Source organism: Podarcis gaigeae, assembly GCF_964106915.1.
Source record: "Podarcis gaigeae genome assembly, chromosome: 9".
In the NCBI taxonomy this organism is placed as follows: Eukaryota; Metazoa; Chordata; class Lepidosauria; order Squamata; family Lacertidae; genus Podarcis; species Podarcis gaigeae.
The window spans coordinates 6799754-6820537 of NC_139685.1; the positions used below are offsets into that span (position 1 = coordinate 6799754).

Here is a 20784-nt window from a genome sequence, read left to right on the forward strand (position 1 = left end):
GTCTGGGAACTATATAACTCTGGGAACTATAGGTCAAGGGGGGAAGGGTTTCCTAGGAACTCTCTGCAACCTTAACAAACTACAGCTCCCAGGATTGCCATGGCTGTGGTATGAATCTGCTTTAAATGTTTAGCGTGCATATGGCCAATGAGTTGCGTTCCAGAATCAGAATGGGAAGAGTGGATTGGTTTGATTGAGCCTCTAAACCAGTTCATGGTTGCCCAGAGGTTAGGGGCATAAGAAGGCACTATTTTCCCTTCCACTCACTTTTTGTCATGTGCAACACCATTTCCGTTCAGCTGCAGTTCGTCTTCCACCAAAAATGACATGATTGGCCTCTCTGTGAACTGTGGCAAAATTGTGTAACTGACACAACTTAGGTAACTTACGCTGTCGTGACATTCTTCCCCCCAGTTTCAGTGTAGAGGAAACACAATCCAGTGCAGAGGGGGTAGTCACAATCAATTACGTATTGATTTGTGGACCGAAAGCAACAAGAAGAGTGACTCCCAATTCTATGCCCTGAGTTGAGCTCCGTTTTGGACATGGGATGAATCAGTGAACATCATCAGCTTCTAGTCCCATTTCCATTTCCACCAGAATTCTCTGGGGAAGGCGTGGTGGGCGGGCGGGAATCATGAACAGAAGAAGCTCCTGCAAGGCTATGCAGGTGCCGCTTGTGCAAAAGTAATGATCTGTCTGCACTCTCTCCACTTTTCCCCTCTGGGAAGACGGGCTCTGTACATTGTGACCTTCTTGCTGTTCCCCATCAATGTGCTCGTGGGGGTCTTGGCAGGAGTCTGGAGGATGGTGGGATCTGCACTGTACAATGTCGTCCACTTCTGCCGGCTGGATGTGAGCATGCTAGGCCACGGCGTGGAAGTCTTTGATCCAGGTCAGCAGAATGCAAGCGGTTTGATCCCCTTTCTGTTTTCCTCGTCTGCTTTCTTTCCTTCTGTCCTGCATTGCATGCTCTTTCTGGCTATATGTACCTTATCCAGGAAGTTGAGATTGGCTGTGGAAGCTCACTTACAACAACACACTTTGCACTTTAAAATGCAGATTGGATGGATTTCCCCTTCATCCCTGGGGGCCCTTGCAGACTTTCAAGATAGGATTCACTCATGTGCTGGCAATACAGTCATACCTTCAGATGCTTCAGGTTGTGTTTTTTGGGGTTATGGACCCGCCAAAACCTGGAAGTACCGGAATGGGTTACTTCCGGGTTTCGGGGGTCGCGCACGCGAAGAAACACTAACTTGCGCTTTGCACATGCGCAGAAGCACCGAATCGCACCACTGCGGGTTGCGAACATGCATCCCACACGGATCACATTTGCAACCCGAGCGTCCGCTGTATTGCATTGTACAATTAAAGTTTATTTAGCAGTCCTGCACAATAAGACCCACCTCCACCCCCTGACTTAAAAAATCGTGTTATTAAATGTAAAATCAAGCATAAGCAAAATCACAGAAAATGAGTTAGAAATATTGAAAACCTCCAGTGATCTTGGGGTTGCCTGGAACAGTCTTCTGCAGCAAACAAAGGCACCTGGTCAACAGGAATGTTTTCAACTGTTTGGTATTCCCCCTGCCCCTTCCTCCTCTTCCCCCTCCAGGCTACCGGACATATTGCCATTACTTGAAGATTGAGGTCAGCCAATCGCACCCTGTGATGAAAGCCTTCTGCTTCCTGCTCCTCCAGGTGTGCACAAAGGGATCCCAGCCAAGAGATGTGGAAGAAGGTGAGCACTCTCAGTCCCAGTCCTGGTCCAGCCTCATCATCAGAAAATGGATGCAGATAACACCCAGCTTCTTGCTCACTCGCCCGCTTGCTCTGTCATTTGTGGCCAGTCAGGGAGATGATTTTCCTCCGTCATGTATGGAAAGATCAATTTCTGTCTCTCTGTATAGATTCTCATGGGAAACACGGGGGGGGGGGGTGGAAGGAGGGGAGGAGCCAGCTGTGGGTTTGCTTCCTTGCTCCAAAGGCCTTCTGGTGAGTGCAGGTGGGGAGTTCAGATCTGTGAAAGGACGAGTGACTTTGGCATCCACATTGTTTTTGTCTGATGCCCCCACACCCCAAAGGAGAGAAGCGCTGTGTTCAAATGACGCCCAATGTGGGGCATTGATTTATTTTAAAGCTTTGTTTATAACCAAGCATAAATATTTAAGGTTCCAAGGGTGTATGATATCGTTCCATGCCAGTCCAGTCTCTGAGCTGAGTGAGCTTCCAGGGATATCAGGTGCGCTTACTGTGATTCCTTCCAGATAATAAGGCACAGTGAAGACTGTGGTGTCTTTGTGATTAACAATAATAATAACAATAATATTGTTTAATTACACATATATGCAACCCGAGCCTCGATGGAAGAGCTCCCAGTGATATCTGCTTTTCAACATCATGATACATCTGCAGCTAGATATCATGATATAGTGATATATCGCAATGTCTGAAATGTAGCTTGGCTGCTGCTTCCTCCCCACTGCCCAGCCCTACAGCTGAGTGAGCCCCCAGTCTGTGCCAGGAGGAGGGGCAGGGGTGATGCTTCCTCAAAGGTGCACAAACCCAGGCAGACTGAGCCCAAGAAGGTGCTTACCCACAACCTACTCAGGCTCCATCCACCTGCCTGCCTCTGCCTTCACCTGATTAGGTAGGCTGTCTCTTTCCTCCTGGTCGGTCACTCCAGGAGTGACCAACCAGGAGGAAGAGGCAGCTGCCCACCTGGGAAAAGGCAGAAGCGTAGACAGGCAGGCAGGCAGAGCCTGAGAAGGTTCTGGGCAAGTACCTTCTCAAGCTCCATCTGCCTGCCTTCCTTCCTACACCTTTGCGTTCAAGGGAAGAGTGCACACTTTTGAGAGGGGATGTTTTTAAAGCAGCACCTAAGCTATAAATTTAAGGTTTGCAGAATGAAGCCTTGATCCCTTCCACTCTGGCTAGTGATGATAAATGGGAAACCAGGGCAGATTTGCCCCTCCTCAGCCGAGTGCAAGGTCCCCCCTCGATGGTGGAATGCCCCTTGAGACTCCCTCTGGACTCCCCAGGGAAAGTGTGTGGGGGTTCCTGGATCTTCACAGTGGCCCTTTTGTTGGCAGGAGTCAAGCTCATGAAGACCAGGGCGTGTTCATCGAAAGGGTCCAAGGGCAAGCGCAGCCGTACGCGGTGGTTCTTGGCCTACACCTTGCTCAACAACCCCTCCCTCCTGCCTTACCGAAAGGGGGCTCTCTCGGACTCCACCGCCAACGGGATGCAGGCCAACCCAGCAAAACCTTAGCCACCCAGGACAAAGCTTCTTGGGAATGATGGACTCCGCCAGTTGAGAAGAATGGATCCCCTGTGCCTTCTTCACCACCCCAATCCCTGTGTTGTCCTTCTCCCATGCGCTCCATGTGCCTCTCCCATAGTCTCCTCAAGAAGCTGCAGCCTACTTGCCCTGAGGCTACAGCCTTTCCTTCCAGGGCCAAAGATGGGACAGAAGTGGTGTTGGCTCAAAGTGGGGGCAAGCGGTCAGCCAGGCTGACCCAAAGATGTTGCTCGTCTGATGGCCCTCCCAGTTCTTCCTGGGCAACTTTCTCCCATGGACAAACAAGAGTGTGCAGCTCCTAAATGCGGGGGGCGGGGGACCACGTTAAATGTTTCATAGAACCATAGAATTGTAGAGTTGGAAGGAATGCAGGAATCTCAGCTAAAGCATCCATGACAGATGGCCATCCAACCTCTGCTTAACCTCCAATGAAGGAAAGTCCACCACCTCCCAAGGGAGACCGTTCCACTGTCAAACAGCTCTGTCAGAAAGTTCTTCCTGGTGTTTAGTCAGAATCTCCTTTCTTGTAACTTGAAGCCATTGGTTTGAGTCCTACCCTCCAGAGCAGGAGAAAGCAAGATTGCTCCAACTTCCATGTGACAGGCCTTGAGATATTGGAAGATGGCTATCATATCTCCACTCAGTCTCCTCTTTTCCAGGCTAAACATACCCAGCTCCTTCAACCTCTCTTCTTAAGGCTTGTTTTCCAGACCCTCGGTCATCTTGGTCGCCCTCCTGTGCATACATTCCAGGTTGTCAACATCCTTCTTAAATTGTGGTGCACAGAATTGGACGCAACATTTCACTCTCCAAGATGATGTCTTTGAGGGGATTGTCAGATATCCGCCTAAGGTTCCATTGCAAATCTTTCTGCTTAGTAATCCCCTACTCTCAAGGAAGGCAATGTGCTGTTATTTACTCTGCATACACACACACACACCGGTGCCGTTGCCCTTGCCTCCTCTTCTTTTCTCCTTGAGGACTAACCACTTCTAGCCCTTTTTGTTAAGCCGCTCCTCAGGCCTTGTGTCGTGGAAGCTGGCAAGGTCAACTCCCAGAGCCTGCTAAGGTAGGACAGATCATAGTATAAAGAGAGTTGGACTCTCTGGTAAGAACAATAAACAAAATTTCATGGTTACATTCCAGTGAAGGCCTGGTTTGTCTATCGATGTTTGTGCGTTCCTTCCTGGTATGGCTGGTTCTGAAATTCAATTTATGGGCAAATGGGCTGGACCCACACATCTACAGCCAATGTGCAGATCAGATGGAGAAGAAATTCGATTTAGTTTGCAGTTCCAGGTGAACCTACCAAATTCATACTTGGGTACAAAACTGAAAGGCAGCCCTCCTTCAGAAGCAGCACTTTCTCCAAATTTTCCAATGTAATTGGCCAACAGAGTAATGTGTACAAAAGTGAGTATACAATAGGGAAAGTGTGCGTTCCATAATGGAAATTGCATTCAAACATCCAGTATATTAGAGGAAATTGCTTTGCAAAAAAAAAAAAATGTGTATTAGGGGAAATTGCATATAAAAACATGTATAGTAGGAGAAATTCATGCAACAGTGCAGATGGATTTTCATTAGGGTTTTTAAAAAGAAACATTGCAAAGTGAGATGTGGAACGTGGAGAACAGAGCTTAAGAGTGGGAAAAGAAGAAACTGTGAAAAACGGAAATTGTCAGGTTAGCCCTAGATTTTGGAATTTTGTAATACAGTCTCTAGCATAAAAAATAACAGTATGTGTTCCAAAGGCATACTTTGGGATAATTTAGAAATATGCATATTGAAATAAAATGTGTGTTTAATTAACATATTTTGTGATGAAAATATCTACCTATCTAGTCTGTCCACGGATGGCATATCCAGCGGAATAAGTATATATATAAATGCATCCATCCTCCATTTGAGCAGTCTTGGTGAGGCAAATGGTAGGTGATCCTAATGACGTGACCTCGACCATATTCCCATCATCATCATCATCATCATCAGTTTATTCAATCCTATATCCAGAGATGAAACAAAAGCTACTTCTCAAGGTCATTAATTTGGGTTCGGTTGTGTAGCCTTTCCCATAAAACAATCCACAATTAAAATAATTAAAAGGGATATATCAAGTGTTGTGGGGAGGTCATGTCACGCTCCTCCTGGGGTAATTGTCCACCTTTGGTCCCCACCCTGCACACAGCTCTCCCCTGCGGCTCCTAGAAGTTGTTAGCAGGCGACAGTGGCCACATACCAGGGAACAACTTCGACTGGCCAGCTAAACCAGGTGAGGGCCGCCAATGGGTCTCAAACCTTCAGTGAGTTAGTTACCTGCCCTGCATGTGAAGACAGACTCTGGCGGACTGAGCAGATGAGACCAAGAGTGGGTCCAACGGTCAAGAAGGCAGTTTCTGCATGTGCTGTAGAGGAAAGTGGGGACCAGATGGGGCTCATCAACCTGGGAAGGTGGTCTATGTAGGAGAAGGAAAATTCTGGTGCTAAAACTCTGCTGCCTTGCGGAATATCTTCAGGAAAAGAAAAGGCTCGGGAGTAAACCCTACACAAATCTGGAGTCCCACAAATCTGGTGGCGCCTTGTACACCTCCTTTCAGCAACTCCTGCAGTCAAGCTGGTGCCAAATATATTGATCTGCTGTCCTTTGGACCACATCAGTGAGGCCAAGAGGGAGGTCCCATCATCTGGGCAGCCCAGGACCTCCATACACCACCCAGCCTTGTGCCCCAAAGAGGTCACTGCCAATGTAGTGGCTTGACTTCAGCCCCGCACTCTATTGTCCCTTGAGACAGATGGCTGCCAACTTAAGGAAGCAGGAAAGTGAATTGGGCCCTTTTGCCCTGAATTCGGTTTCATGGGATGTCCATGGGTTCTGGTGTTATGAGAGAGAGGAAAACCTCTTCCCTATCCACATTCTCTATGCCATGCTTAATTTTATAAACTTCCGTCATATCGCCTCTTCCTCACCTTTTCTGTAAACTAAGAAGTCGCAAGCGCTGCAACCATTCCTCACAGGCGAGTCACTCCCTCCTCTTGATGGTTTTGGTGATCATTTTAGACTCCAGCTGGGGCTTTGCTCTGCTGCTTAATTGGCTGCTGGTTAATCCACCTGTTCCAGGATGATGCCTGAGCAGTGAGCGGAGGTGTACATTTGGCCAGGTTCCATGTTTATGAATATGATGCAGCCTTGATATTGCCAATAACCAGAATTGTGATGCAACCAGCACCTGTCAGCCGCTGAGCAATTTACCTTCTTGTGACAAAACAAACATACTCAATCCAAATGGTTTGCTTTGCTGCCAAAGGGAATAGAATATTCTGCAGATTTACCCTCTTTCCTCGGAGAGTAGCAGCTATCACCTGATTATAAAGAATCCTTAAGTTGATTAAGCTTCACTCTATTTAATCAAGCAATTAAATCTGCATGAATTTGCTTTAAGCTACACGATTTAACTTTGAACAAAAAAACACACACACATTGGTTTTAGATATTCTGTGTATGCAGCCAACAACTGCAAATTGTCTTAGAGGCAATTCTTCCTGCAGTGGTGGAGTGTATGTCAACGCCGCCAGGGGCAGGCGGGATGCCCACATTCCTCACTGCCAGAGCTGCCGGGCTGGGCACAGGTGTGCCACAGCCTCTCTCTGCCCCCAGGTCAGCTTTGCCCCTGGGATGGAGCTACTGCTGGCAACATTGGGCCATTGCACAAAGAAGCCGTCTCTGCAGTTCCTTTGCGTGCCAGAGCCAGGCTCTGATGAGGGAGCCTGTTGTGGGGGCAGCTGGTTGTGCCCCCTGAAAAAAATGTGCCCCCCAGCCCCCCCCACTACGCCACCGCCTTCCTGAGAGTTGTTAGGAGCTACAATTCCCAGTATGCTTAACAAACTACAGCTCCCATGATTTGGGGGCAAAAACCATGATACAAGGCAGCCGCTGATTCCTTAACACTCCGAATTTGTCATCTTATCTCTGTTTCCCCTTTTTTGAGGGGGCTGTTTATCTAGACATTGTGACTGGGGCAGCTGCTGTTTTATCACTGCTTTGAGAGTGTATGTGAGCGTGTGTGTTTTAAGGCATTTTATATTTGTTCCAGCTGCCTTATGGGGACTCAAAGGTGGCCTGGAAATGTCTGAAGAAATCGATAACCCTCAGCGCCATTCTCTACAGCAGGGATGCGGAAACCTGTGGCTGTCCATACATGGTTGGACTCCAACTCCCATCAGCCCCAGCCAGAAAGCCCAAAGGCCAGGGATAGCAGGAGTTGGAGTCCAAGAGCGCCTGGGGGGTGGGCACCACGTTGAGGAAGCCTATTGTTCAAACATGCCTATCAATTCTCCAGATCTCACGCATGGGTCTCTTCCAGCCAGACCAGGATACTTCCTAAGCTGTGGAAGGATACCTTTAAACTCAGGGTAGAGAACCTCTGGCCCTCCTGGCATTTAGGGACTACAGCTCCCATAATCCAGGGGCAAAACTAGGCTTTATTTCACCAGTTTGGCACCCCCATGTGTATTTGTGTACACATTCACATAAGCTGGTTCCCCTCTGGAGGCTTCACTTAGGGCAAAAACCCACCCCAGTGGCAACGGCACTGCATAATCCCTAACCTTTGGCTGTTTGGAGGACATCACATTCAGGATCACATTCATCCAGTGCTTTACCAACTGCACTGGCTCCCGGTGGAGTACAGGGTCAGGTTTAAGGTCTGGTTTTGACGTTTAAAGCCCTACGCGGCCTAGGACCCTCGTACCTATGGGACCGCCTCTCCTGGTATGCCCCGCGGAGGACCTTACGGTCCACAAATGACAACACTTTGGAGGTCCCAAGTCGCAAGGTGGTTAGATTGGTCTCAACCAGGGCCAGGGCCTTTTCAGTACTGGCCCCGACTTGGTGGAACGCTCTGTCACAAGAGACTAGAGCCCTGCGGGACTTGACATCTTTCCGCAGGGCCGGCATGACAGAGCTGTTCTGCCTGGCCTTTGATTTGGACTCAGTCTGACCCTTATGTTTCCCTCCCCTTATGGTTTTGATCTATGGGCTGCTTTTAAAATGAGGTTGCATTTTAAATTGCATTCTAACCTGTATTTTAAATTGGTGGGTTTTTTCTATTATGTTTTTATTGTAATTTTACTGATGTTAGCAACCCTGAGCCTGGCCCTGCCCAGGGAGGGCAGGGTATAAATAAAATTTATTATTATTATTATATGAACTTTAGTAGAGCCTGCTGCATGAGGCCAATGACCCACCTAGTCCAGCATCCTGTCCTCACAGGGGCCAGGAGCTCTCTCCTCCTCCATGAATTTGTCTAATCCTCTTTTAAAGACATCCAGGTTGGTGGCAATCCAAATCCCCTGCAGCAAGGCGTTCCACAGTTTAACTTTGCACTGTATGAAGAAGGGCTTTCTTTTATCCATCCTGAATCTTCCAACATTCAGCTTCACTGGATATCTATGAATTCTAGCAATATAAGAGGGAAGAAAACTTTTCTCTATCCACTTTTTCCAGGCCATGAATAAGTTTATACATTTCTATCACATTGCCTCTTACTCGCCTTTTCTGTGCCATGTTGGGGAAGTCCAGCAGAAGGCAGACATCCTATATCCTTCTCATTAAAAGGTAAAGGGACTCCTAACCATTAGGTCCAGTCGTGGCCGACTATGGGGTTGCGGTGCTCATCTCACTTTATTGGCCGAGGGAGCCGGCGTACAGCTGGTCATGTGGCCAGCATGACTAAGCCGCTTCTGGCGAACTAGAGCAGCACACGGAAACGCCGTTTACCTTCCCGCCGTAGTGGTACCTATTTATCTACTTGCACTTTGACGTGCTTTTGAAGTGCTAGGTTGGCAGGAGCAGGGACCAAACAATGGGAGCTCACCCCATCGTGGGGATTCGAACTGCCGACCTTCTGATCGGCAAGTCCTATGCTCTGTGGCTTAACCCACAGCGCCACCCGCGTCCCATATCCTTCTCATTACTCACTGTGTAAAAACCAAACCACAATTCCAGCCATTGCTCAGAAGAGTGGCCATGCCTGCAGGGTTTTTATAAATGCAAATGGCATCAGTGCAAGAGAGGAGGGACTGATGTTATATCAGAATTTAACGCCTGCCCTGGAGGTGCTATTTGCATTGACAGGGAATCTCCACTGCAGACCCATGGGACACACACACAAAGAGCGAGAGCGAGAGAGAGCGCAAATGCCAGCTTCAGAACAGGGACTTTTCTGAGGGCCATAGCAGGGAAGGAAATGGTTACATCTCTCTATACCTGTGCTCTGATCCCATTAAATTTCAGTCCCACTCTGATACACATTGTACTGAAACACACACACACACACAAACGTTAAATGAAAAGATGCATTTAATGTTCTGTCTTGTTCAGCCTTTCAGTGGTGATGCAGAAGACAGATTTCTTTGAATATGTAAAGTGTGGTTAGTCATAGCTGGAATAAACTGCAATCTTGCCTTCTCTTTTTGCAAATGTTAAGCAGAATGACTGGAAATATGGTGAGCCTCTCTTTGAAAATGTTAGACTGTTGTTTGTGAACACAGCATTGACTACAATGAAGATCAGGATTTATCCCTCACCCTTTGCTGGTCACAGCAGTTAAACATACAGTTATGAGACTAAAATGGAAGAAATCAAGTCCTTCCCACAAAGACTAAATGTATACTACAAACTCAATCACTTTTCCTACTGCAATGCCATGGCTTCCTTCTAAGCTGCAAAGGATTCTGTTTTTGTGGACTCCAATCCCTACATGGGAAACTACAGTTCTCAAGGTTTCCTGGAAGGAGGAATGATTATTAGGCTGATTTAACTTTGGCAGCTCTGCTTTGCAACCAGAGGTGTAGTGCTACATAGTGGTTAGAGTGTTGGACCAGGACCTGACAGAGATCAAGTTTCAAACTCCTACTTGGCCATTAACATCACTGCCTCTCAGCCTAACCTACCTCACAGGGATGTTGTTGTTGTAGGGATAAAATGGGTCGGGGGAGAACTAACTACCTTGAGCTCCTGGGAGAAACAGGTGGGATATAAATGCAATAAATAATATCTCAGCCTCGCCTCCAATAATACAGCACTACGTTCCTACGCATGATACTAGGCTGCATGTGTCTCAGCCATAAAGAGTGAGCAGCGAAAGCAGGAGGACGCCAGCCCAGGCCTGTGGCTTCCACAGGGTCGCTCCCTTATTGCTGGTCATCGGCACCACAGGTGTAAGGTAGATCACCACGAACTTGTCTTCCGATTTGGGGGACTCCTCTTTCTCACAAGGTTCAGTCTGGGGCTTGCTGGCTTGGATGTTGTTCCGGATGATGTCCCCGGCAGGCTTCTTTGAACCGGCCAAGGCCACGTTGACCGAGGCTTCTCGAGATCCCACATCATTCAAGGCCTGGCAGGTGTAGATGCCCTCGTCAGCCTTGCTGAACTCAGGGATGGCCATCGAGCCGTTCTTGAAGACCAGGATGCGCTGCTCCAAGCTCCCAGCAGCCAGCCAGTTGCCCTCTTCTCCCACGTTTGGTCCATTGATCACCACCTCCCGAGTGGAGGTCTGGATTTTCCACTGGATCTCCGGCGGCGGCCTTCCCACCGCACTGCAGTGCAACCGGAGAGTAAGCTCATCGTGCAGCACGCTGTTGCCCAAGCTGGAGTGGTATGCCAACTGGATGGAAGGAAGCATGCAGTCCAGCTTCAAGGCTCTCCCAAGGATGAAGCCCTTCAGCTTGTCTGGGGCAGCACAAGTGATGGAGTCCCTCTCTGGGATGGACACTAGAGTCTCCTCCAGCCACCTCTTCAGTCCCCAGACCTTGCAGGAGCAGTTGAAGGGGTTGTGGTTGATCTGCAACTGGGACAGGAGGGGCAGGGAGCTGAAGGTCTCTCCGGCGAGGACGGAGAGCCTGTTGTCGTTCAGCCAGAGGGATCTCAGGTCCCTGAGGGTGCGGAAGGCCTCTGGGGGGACCCTCTCCAGCCGGTTGCTGCTGAGCTTCAGCTGCTGCAAGGCAGTGAGGTTGACCAGGTCCCCCCAGGGGAAGAAGGCAATCCGGTTGTGACTGAGATCAATGGCCCTCAGCTGCACCAGGGAGGCAAAAGCGCCCTGGGCAACAGCACTGATCTCATTGTGTGACAGCCACAGGGCCTGCAGGTCGACCACATCCGCAAAGGAGTCTTCCTGCAGGGAGGAGATGTGGTTGACGGACAAGGTGAGAGTAGTTGCGTTGAAGGGCAGGCCAAGGGGAACGGCCCAGAGGTCTCTGTAGGAGCAGTCGGCGATGTGGCGGCCATATTTCTTCTTGGCTACGCAGTTGCAGATCTCGGGGCAGCTTTGAGTCTCCACCAAGAGCAGAGCAGTGAAAAAGCAGAACCATGGACCCATTGCTTCTCCCCATTCAGCTGCAGGAAAGAAATAAAGAAAGACAGGAAATTATTGCCTTGCAAACCACTTGTTTCCTGTTGCTACCCACTGATTATCAGCCTGTGCTGATGTGTAGGCAGATCTCTTCGCCAGTGGCTCTGGTGTTGCTGAATGCCCTCCCTGATTAAATGTGAGAGGCCCCATCTACACTGGCATTCCCACGGCTTTTCAATATGCCCCTGTTGACACAGGTAGGCCCTTGAATCTCTTAACCTACATCTGCTGCTATAAATGCTATGGCCTTTTTATGGGGTTGTTTCATGGCATACTTTACTTACGGGTTTTAACATCTACTGGATTGTTTCAGTGTGGATTTAATTTATGTGCATTTGCATCTTATTGCTTGTGTAATTTGCAGGCGTGCGTGTATGAGCTGAGGGACGCGGGTGGCTCTGTGGTCTAAACCACAGAGCCTAGGGCTTGCCAATCAGAAGGTCGGTGGTTTGAATCCCCGCAATGGGGTGAGCTCCCGTTGCTCGGTCCCTGCTCCTGCCAACCTAGCAGTTCGAAAGCACTAAGTGCAAGTAGATAAATAGGTACTGCTCTGGCGGGAAGGTAAACGGTGTTTCCGTGCGCTGCTCTGGTTCGCCAGAAGTGGCTTAGTCATACTGGCCACATGACCTGGAAGCTGTACGCCGGCTCCCTCGGCCAATAAAATAAGATGAGCGCTGCACCCCCAGAGTGGGTCACGACTGGACTTAACAGTCAGGGGTCCCTTTACCTTTTATGTATGAGCGAGCCCCATTTCAGTATCTAACCATTGGAGCCCGGGTCCAGGCCTGGATTTGTCAAAGAACCCTGATGAACTGGAGATTGAGTACTTGATTGCAATAGTTCTGCTTCTATTTGGGGGGTTCCTCCCCCAAGAGAGTAGCATTGAGGGACTTCTGCTCAGCCCTATGCAGTCACTGCAATACAGGGCCCCCAACTCCAACCCCTGGAGCCACTCTAGCAAGAACCTTCTCCCACAGAGGGCATCCGCAAGGGGGGCCAAGGCTCCTTAGGTGCCAGGCCTGGACCTGGGTCAGTGAGTCTCAAAGGGAGTGGTACTGTCCCCTGGGATTGCCTAGGGGGTGCCAAGAAATAAGGGGGTGGAAGGGAGCCGCTGGAGCAGTAAATGACTATCAAACTTTGAAAGCTGGTCTCACTGGATCAAGTTCATCCATTTTGTTGAATTAATTAAACTAAATGGTTTTAATTGGATTTTTGAATGAATGTACAATTAACTTGTTACTGCTTTGAATTTTCATGTGTTATTATCTTCCTTAATGGGTTGTGCAAAGTGAATCGTGCTTTTTATAGAATAGGAGTAGGAGGCACTGGGGATGAGTTACTAGAACCAGGCAGCCAGGGCAAGATAGCTTCCTTTTATCTAAAATCTCCTTCCTTGAAGGTTTTACAGCAGAGGCTGTCTGGCCATCTGCCAAGGACAGATTCCTCCATTGCAGGGCGTTGGACTAGATGAACCTTGGTGTCCCTTCCAGCTCTGCAATTCTATAGTTTCAGTCTAGTCTCCCAAAACATCCTACATATCCTTGACAAGATGTCCTTTACAGCTAATACGACAGGCTGGTGTGAAGTTCTGTGAAGACGTTGTCTTCCTGAAAGATGACCACATTTCTAAAAGAGGAAGAAAAATCTCATTGACCGAAGTCAAGGCATCACGCCACACCAGCTTTCCAGTCAATTCCTGATCTCACTTTCCCCAGGGTCAGTGAACTCATGCGCACGAGTTCATCCCAATACATGGAGCTGGAGCAGGCAAGTCGGCAGGGCAGGATCTCACCCTGAAGTTCCACCCTCCATTTTGTGGATGAGCATTGCAGCTGTGCACAGAGTATTCTTGGCCGCAGTAGGGAGGCAACCATATTCTGGAGCCCATTCCCGCTGTTGTCTTGAAATTACATTGCCAATCCTGGAATAGGATTGCTTTCTGCTGGCTGTGGTAACCGAGAAGGCAGCAGATGTATATCTAGCAACCAAACACTCATACCACCAACGTCGCAAAGCTAGACTCCTGCAATTCCCTTTTATGGGGCTTCCCTGGTTGTCAGTTCAGATGCTCCCACCTGACTTAGAGCACACGGCGTCAGAGAATCCAATGTCTGCACTGGCCCTGCTTCCTTTCAGGTTCAGTTCATGGTTGGCAACCTATAAATTGTGGGTCTCTAGCAGCTGCCGCAAGAGGCTGGATGCTGCTGGAGCTGGGTCTGGGTTGGATGTTTTGTTAAAGTTGATCAAAGGCTGCCATGGGGCTAGAATAAACTTTATGCAAGGCAGTAACCCAGGGGTAGGCAACCCAAGGCCCGGGGGCCAGATGCGGCCCAATCGCTTCTCAATCCAGCCCACGGACGGTCCAGGAATCAGCATGTTTTTACATGAGTAGTGTGGGATGTAAACACAGGAGCAGTCAATGACAACATTCCTAGAATGTACATGTTAGAACATGGGGAGGGATGTCAGTCCAGCAAGCAGGTAAACTTCCTGGGGACGGACTTCCTCCGCATGTGACCAGAGGTGGGTGTGGCCTCACCTGTGCAGGTAATGATAAAAGCACAGGGCAGGCAGCCATATCTCTCTCTCTCATCTTCATCTTCTGAAGGAGCGACATGCCCTCTTGGCTCTCAGCCAAGAGAAGAGGATAGGACTATCTTGCTATAAGATAGATTCTGAATGTATGTAACCTTTTTAAGACTGCCTGCCTTCTGGGATCATACTGCGATACAGAACATGAGTAAACTCTTTTATACTTTTATAAAGACTGTGTTGTGTCTTGTATTTTAAGAGGGAACAAAGGGGAAATTACCAGAGTACCGTATTTTTCGCCCTATAGGACGCACTGTCCCATAAGGCGCACCTAGTTTTTTTTGGGGGGGGGAATAAAGGGGAAAAAATTATTTTCCCCCCAGGCGTGGGGCTGGGACGGGGGAGGCCCGAGCTTCCCCCGACCCCAGCCCCCAAACAGGCAGCTCTCTGCAAGCCGTGGGAGCCCAGCGCTGGCTCCCGCTGCTTGCAGAGAGGTCCGCGAAGCCTGGAGAGCGAGAGGGGTCGGTGCGCACCGACCCCTCTCGCTCTCCAGGCTTCAGCGAAAGCCTGCATTCGCCCCATAGGACACACACACATTTCCCCTTCATTTTTGGAGGGGAAAAAGTGCGTCCTATAGGGTGAAAAATATGGTAATTATTATAGAGGTTCTAGCGAACCTGTGCAGACGTTACCGTTGCGAACTTAAAGGGGAATGTCTATAAACTCTGCTGATATTTTGGGAACTTGTTAGCACAAGTTGGATTAGGATATAATCACACAATATATCCTTTCCTGCACCTCTGAACATTCCCACAAGTAGAATGTGTGCTTTTATTTAAAATGCATCTCTGGGTTATTTGTGGGGCATAGGAATTCGTTCATTTTTTTTGAACGGTCAGACCAATATTTATGTATGCAACTACGGCGGCAAGGTAATTGATTGCCAAAAATTGGAAAAGCAGCAGCGTCCCAGCTAAAACAGACTGGTTATCTAAAATGATGGAATACTTCCATATTGCCGAACTAACCGGGAGGATAAGAGGAGATATGGTACAAAAAGTGAATAAGGAGTGGGCTATCTTTAAGGAATACATCAATAATTTATGTGGAAAAAGTAGATTTTGTGACAGATACTGAATGAATCCAGAAAATGATTAGAGTGAAAGGAGAGTAAAGTTAAGATAGAAGAAGAGATTAAAGAAATAATTAAATGCGTTTGAGCTAGTTGGAAAAATAAAGTAGCGTAACAAGAACGGATGGAAGTCAAGTCACTTATTGGGTGTCCGTGTGGGGTATGTGTGTAGGTATGTTGATATGTATAGTATAGGTAAAGGTAAAGGTACCCCTGCGCGTTCGGGCCAGTCTTGACAGACTCTAGGGTTGTGCGCTCATCTCACTTAAGAGGCCGGGGGCCAGTGCTGTCCGGAGACACTTCCGGGTCACGTGGCCAGCGTGACAAAGCTGCATCTGGCGAGCCAGCGCAGCACACGGAAACGGCGTTTACCTTCCCGCTGGTAAGCGGTCCCTATTTATCTACTTGCACCCGGGGGTGCTTTCGAACTGCTAGGTTGGCAGGTGCTGGGACCGAACGACGGGAGCGCGCCCCGCCGCGGGGATTCGAACTGCCGACCTTTCGATCGATCGGCAAGCCCTAGGCGCTGAGGCTTTTACCCACAGCGCCACCTGCGTCCCCATGTATAGTATAGGTAGGTATTATATAGAGTAATGTAGGTATGTTTTATGTTATGAAAATAAGGTAGTGTGTTGTGTATGTGTATTGTGTAAATGTATATGTATGTGTTTTATATGTTAAAAAAATGAAAAATGTTTAAAGGGAATTTGTTTATTCCCCCCCCCAAAAAAAAGAAAATATAGTCCGGCCCACCACAAGGTCTGAGGGACAGGGGAGCCCACAACTGAAAAAGGTTGCTGACCCCTGCAGTAACCTCAATTAACGTTTTCTGCTGGTGGGACACATAGTGACTGCTAGCTTGGCAGGGCTTCTGGGGCAGCAGCCTGTGTCTTCCACAAAAAGGATCTCAGCTCCAACACCCCACACCTCCAGTTGAATGCATGAAGTAACAGATGAGGGGAAGCCTCTCTTGACTGACCCAAACCCAAATCTTGGATCAAGTTACAAGAAAGGCGGCTCCGACTAAACGTCAGGAAGAACTTTCTGACAGTTAAGAGCAGTTTGACAGTGAAAGGACTCTCCTTCCTTGGAGGTGTATAAGCAGAGGTTGGAGGGCCATCTCTCTTGGACGTTTTAGTTGAAATTCCTGCATTGCAGGGGGCTGGACTAGATGGCCACTGGGTGCCCCTTCCAACTCTGCAATTCTATGGTTGTTTGCTGCTATGAGACCCTGGACAGCTCCTTCCAGAGTAGGCAGTGCCAGGCTAGAGAGATGAACACTCTGTTGTGTAGATGAAATATCACAGCTGGCCATTTTCTACAGATCCTTAGGCAGGAAGCTGCCTTTGACTGTCCAACCCAGTATTGTCTACACTGACTGGCAGCATGCAGAGTTCTCTCTCAGCAGGTCAGTGGCTGTCATGGACTGACTGGATTCAGAGGGCTGGTGGGGGGCACCAGCTGGGGAACCCCCAAGGGAAGAAGACTCAGAGCCCAGGGAGTGGCAGTGGGAAGACAATGAGTGGTCAGAGGGAGAAGGAAATGTTGGGCGCTGGAGAGGTAACAGGCCTTAGTGAGCTGGGAGAGTCTGTGGCAGAGAGCAGTCCGGAATCAGATCTGCCGGGAAGAGTTGCTGTGCTCACTAGGCTTGGCCCCCTGAGCTGTTTATTTCTTAACCGCCCGGAGACCCCACAAGTACAGTGGTACCTCGGGTTACAGACGCTTCAGGTTACAGACTCCACTAACCCAGAAATAGTACCTCAAGTTAAGAACTTTGCTTCAGGATGAGAACAGAAATCGTGCAGCGGCAGCGGGAGGCCCCGTTAGCTAAAGTGGTGCTTCAGGTTGAGAACGGTTTCAGGTTAAGAACGGACCTCCGGAACGAATTAAGTTCTTAACCCAAGGTACCACTGTATAGGGCGGTATATAAATTCCATAAATAAATAAATATTTCACATGGCTTCAGTAAAGTTAATATAAATTCCATAAATAAATAAATATTTCACATGGCTTCAGTAAAGTTAACTTATTCAAAGAAATATTTATTTCTTTATCAAATTTATATATTATACTAACCTGCTCCTGGCACGCACACCCAGACACTTGACAGTGGGAACTGAACCCGGGACCGTCTGCATGCAAAGCAGCTGCTCTGTCCCTGTCAACTTGTCAATCACTGCTATGCACAGAGAGGGCAAACCGTTCTCTCCTCCGGCTACTCCAGAAAACGCCTGGTCAGGTCAAGGTTTTGTATTCTGGGGCCATCACCACCTTCCCTGCTAAGGCCTTTCTAGGGGGAAATAGCAACCATAGGACCATACAAACATCAAAAGAGCACATTTCCTCCTCCCTGTCTGCCCCCGTCTTCTCCCTCTGACAACTCATTGTCCTCCCACAGCCACTCCCTGGGCTCTGCTGGATCCAGCCAGCAGCCCATCTAGTCCAGCATCATGTTCTCACAGTGACCAAACCAGATGGCCCTGTGGGAAACCTGCAGTTTCCCGCGACTGGCATTCAGAAGCATCACTGCCTCCTGGCCTCGTCTTCTTATGAAACCATGTTTTTCTGCCTAGAATTGTAGGGCTGAAGGGACCCCAAGGGTTATCTAACCCACATACCCCCCTTAAATGGAAGAAGCCAGCACACACACTCACTGGTTCCATGTACAGAGTCCAGCTGGAGGGGTGTCTGGTTTTTATTCTGTCTCCACCAACTCTGGGGGCTGCAGACTAGCTTAGGGGGCTACAGGACAGCCTGCATGGCCCCCGCACAGCTCTGTCCTCCAGTCCCTTCCTGCTGCCCCCCTACTTTAGCACCTGAAGCAGCCTCGTCTCCCTGCCTAACAGGAGGGCCGGCCCTTTCTCTCTTTCTTTGGCCTTCGCTATATCTCAGGCCCAGATGCATAGCAAACGCTTTCAGGGAGCGGAGGAGACAAAGACTGGCTGCAGAATCAGAAAGAGCATCAGGTTGGGATCGGCAAAGCTCAAACATATTCTTTTTTTTAAAAAATGCTCCTGAAAAGACAAGAGATGAAAGTTCTCTTTTTGTTACCTCTTTTTCCCCGTGACTCTCCTCCTTTCTTCACGCGAGGGTTTCAGCCAGAAAACTGTGTAAACATTGTGTCGGGTCCTGACAGACTCATGCATTCCAAAAATGTTATTAATAAAGGCGAAGTCCAGCCTCTGACGCTCAGGGAGCCAGAAAAGTGGTTTTGATTTGTCACAGGCCTCGAAAAAAGAAAAAAATCCCTCTCTTTTTGTTTTGTTTTGTTTTTTCATTTTTGCTTTGGTTTTGTCCTGAAACGGACCCTAATTCCTGACACATTTCCTGAATTAGAAACTGCCCATCTTCTGTTTTGAGGAGGGGGTGGCACTGGATCAAGACCCCAACCCTTGCCTCTGCCAGAAATGCCACAAAAGTCCGTTGATTTAATTCCCTCCCCCTTTGATTATGTGTTTTCAAGAGACCTGGGAATACATTTTTTATGAGTAGCAAAGACCTGCCTCTCTTAAACAACAGCCTACACTTAATAAAAACAGTGGTGTTTTCCCCAAACTTCCTTATCCCTCCCTTCTTGGCTTGGGTTCTGCCGGCTTCTTAAAGAGACAGCCAATGGCAGAACACAGAGTGCAGTTAGGATGAGTAAAAGTTAGGTTTCTTGGTTTTGCAAAATGCACACCAAGAAATGTAAGGCTGGGATGGGTTTGGAAATGCATACTTCAGGCAGATGTGCTCTTCAGATAAGAGCCACAATAGGCTGCAGCATCCTGCCCTGAGTTTTCTGCTGCACGCTACATGCAAGGGTACTTGGTTCCATTTTACAGCCATTACCACTGAGGCTTGGCTGGAGCTCACTTTAGGAGTCTACGGCTAAACAAAAGCATGGGTCAGTAGTGGTTAGAGTGATGGGCTAGGACCTGAGAGACCAGAATTCAAATCCCCATTCAGCCAAGAAATTTACTGGGTGACCTTTGGCAGTCTAAGCTACCTCACAAGGTTGTTGTTGTAAGGATAAAATGCAGGGGAAGAAATATGTGTGCCACCTTGAGTTCCTTGGAAGAAAGGTTGGATATAAATGTAATCAGTCAATCATGCCAAAGGCAGGGCTGATTTCTTGCTTTAACACTGCATTCCTATAAATATTTTCATGGAAATAAGTTCCATTGAACTCAACAGGGCTTACTTCTGAGCAGACCTTATTGGATTGCAGTGTTACACTTTCAACCAGAGGCTTCAGTCTGCAGCTTGTTCCAAATCCATGGCGGGTTTTCGTTTCACCTTCTCTCTCTCTTTTACATTGCACAAACTCACTTAATAATTCACACATTCGCTGTCTCCTCCAGGCTGTGAAGAGCAGAGAGAAAGAGTAAAACGGTGATTGTTTTTCTCCCCAGTGAATAACTGATGAAGCAAGACCCTGTTAAGAGCACATTCCCGGACACACTTCTCCTTGGCTGCGAAGTCCTATGGACTTCAAGTGGCTTACTCCCGGGTAAATGGATACAGGACTGCAGCCTAAGATGCGCACCAGGGGCAGGCTTTGGGCCAAAGTCATTTCTCCTTGCAGCCGAAAATTTCTCCATAAGTATATAAAGAAGTCCATCCTGGTCTCCTTTGTTGTAAAATGGCTATTTTATTCTCTTCTGAAGATGCTTGCAAGGACAAGGGAGCGCTTTCAGCTATGCCAGACTAAGGCCATTCCAGGCTTTAAAACCAGCGCAATCCTAGGCACACCTAAGAGTAAATACCATTGAACATAGTGGTACTTATTTCTGAGTAAAATACGTATATGGCAGCCATGGCACCCTGCCCAAGCCACACCCTTTGCCAGCCCTGCTCTGCACCCTCCCCAAGCACTGTTGTCCAGATGGAATGGGCCTTCGAATTGCATCCATGCCTCTTGCCATCCTGGAGGGAGGATGGTTTGATGGCATGTATAAAAACCTCTGGCATTCATGTAGGAGAATGCAGCCTCCCATCAAAGGGTAAGGGTTGTGGGATGTGAAACACAAGAGCAGTCAACATTCCTAGAGTGAACATGTTTACACATGGGGAGAAATGTTTGTCCAGCCAGCAGGTAAACTTCCTGTTTCCTTCTGGGCTGGGACAGACTTCCTCTTCATGTGACTAGAGGTGGGCGAGGCCTCACCTGTGCAGGTAACGACAAAAGCACAGGACAGGACAGCCATCTCTCTCTCTTTCACTACATGCATCGAAGAAGCAACATCTGCTTAGCCAAAGATGCCGACAAAGGGACTGTCTTCTTATGAGATAAAGGTAAAGGGACCCCTGACCATTAGGTCCAGTTGTGACCGACTCTGGGGTTGCAGTGCTCATCTTGCTTCATTGGCCGAGGGAGCCGGCGTACAGCTTCTGAGTCATGTGGCCAGCATGACTAAGCTGCTTCT

At 48.5% G+C, this 20784-nt stretch overlaps 2 protein-coding genes across 2 annotated transcripts in view; one reads left to right on the forward strand and one right to left on the reverse strand.

Moving 5' to 3' along the window:
• The window catches only part of STRA6 (signaling receptor and transporter of retinol STRA6), a 55375-nt gene extending 50263 nt beyond the window's left edge, over window positions 1-5112 (forward strand). The window contains exons 16-18 of the mRNA XM_083698285.1: window positions 732-895; window positions 1619-1744; window positions 3096-5112. Of these exons, the coding sequence (XP_083554411.1) occupies window positions 732-895; window positions 1619-1744; window positions 3096-3274 (469 nt within the window). The 3' untranslated portion in view covers window positions 3275-5112. The remainder of the gene's footprint in view (window positions 1-731; window positions 896-1618; window positions 1745-3095) is intronic.
• A 4532-nt stretch (window positions 5113-9644) lies between these two features.
• Window positions 9645-18908, reverse strand: ISLR (immunoglobulin superfamily containing leucine rich repeat). Its single transcript, XM_083698387.1, has 2 exons — window positions 18428-18908; window positions 9645-11696 (listed from the first exon to the last, which is right to left on the reverse strand). Exon 2 carries the CDS (start codon window positions 11677-11679, stop codon window positions 10423-10425), a length of 1257 nt encoding a protein of 418 aa, XP_083554513.1. The 5' UTR covers window positions 11680-11696; window positions 18428-18908; the 3' UTR covers window positions 9645-10422.
• Between the last annotated feature and the right edge of the window lie 1876 nt (window positions 18909-20784).

Excerpts from the sequence above, each read along its gene's own strand:
- ISLR (XM_083698387.1), bottom strand. The coding sequence starts at position 11,679 with ATGGGTCCATGGTTCTGCTTTTTCACTGCTCTGCTCTTGGTGGAGACT.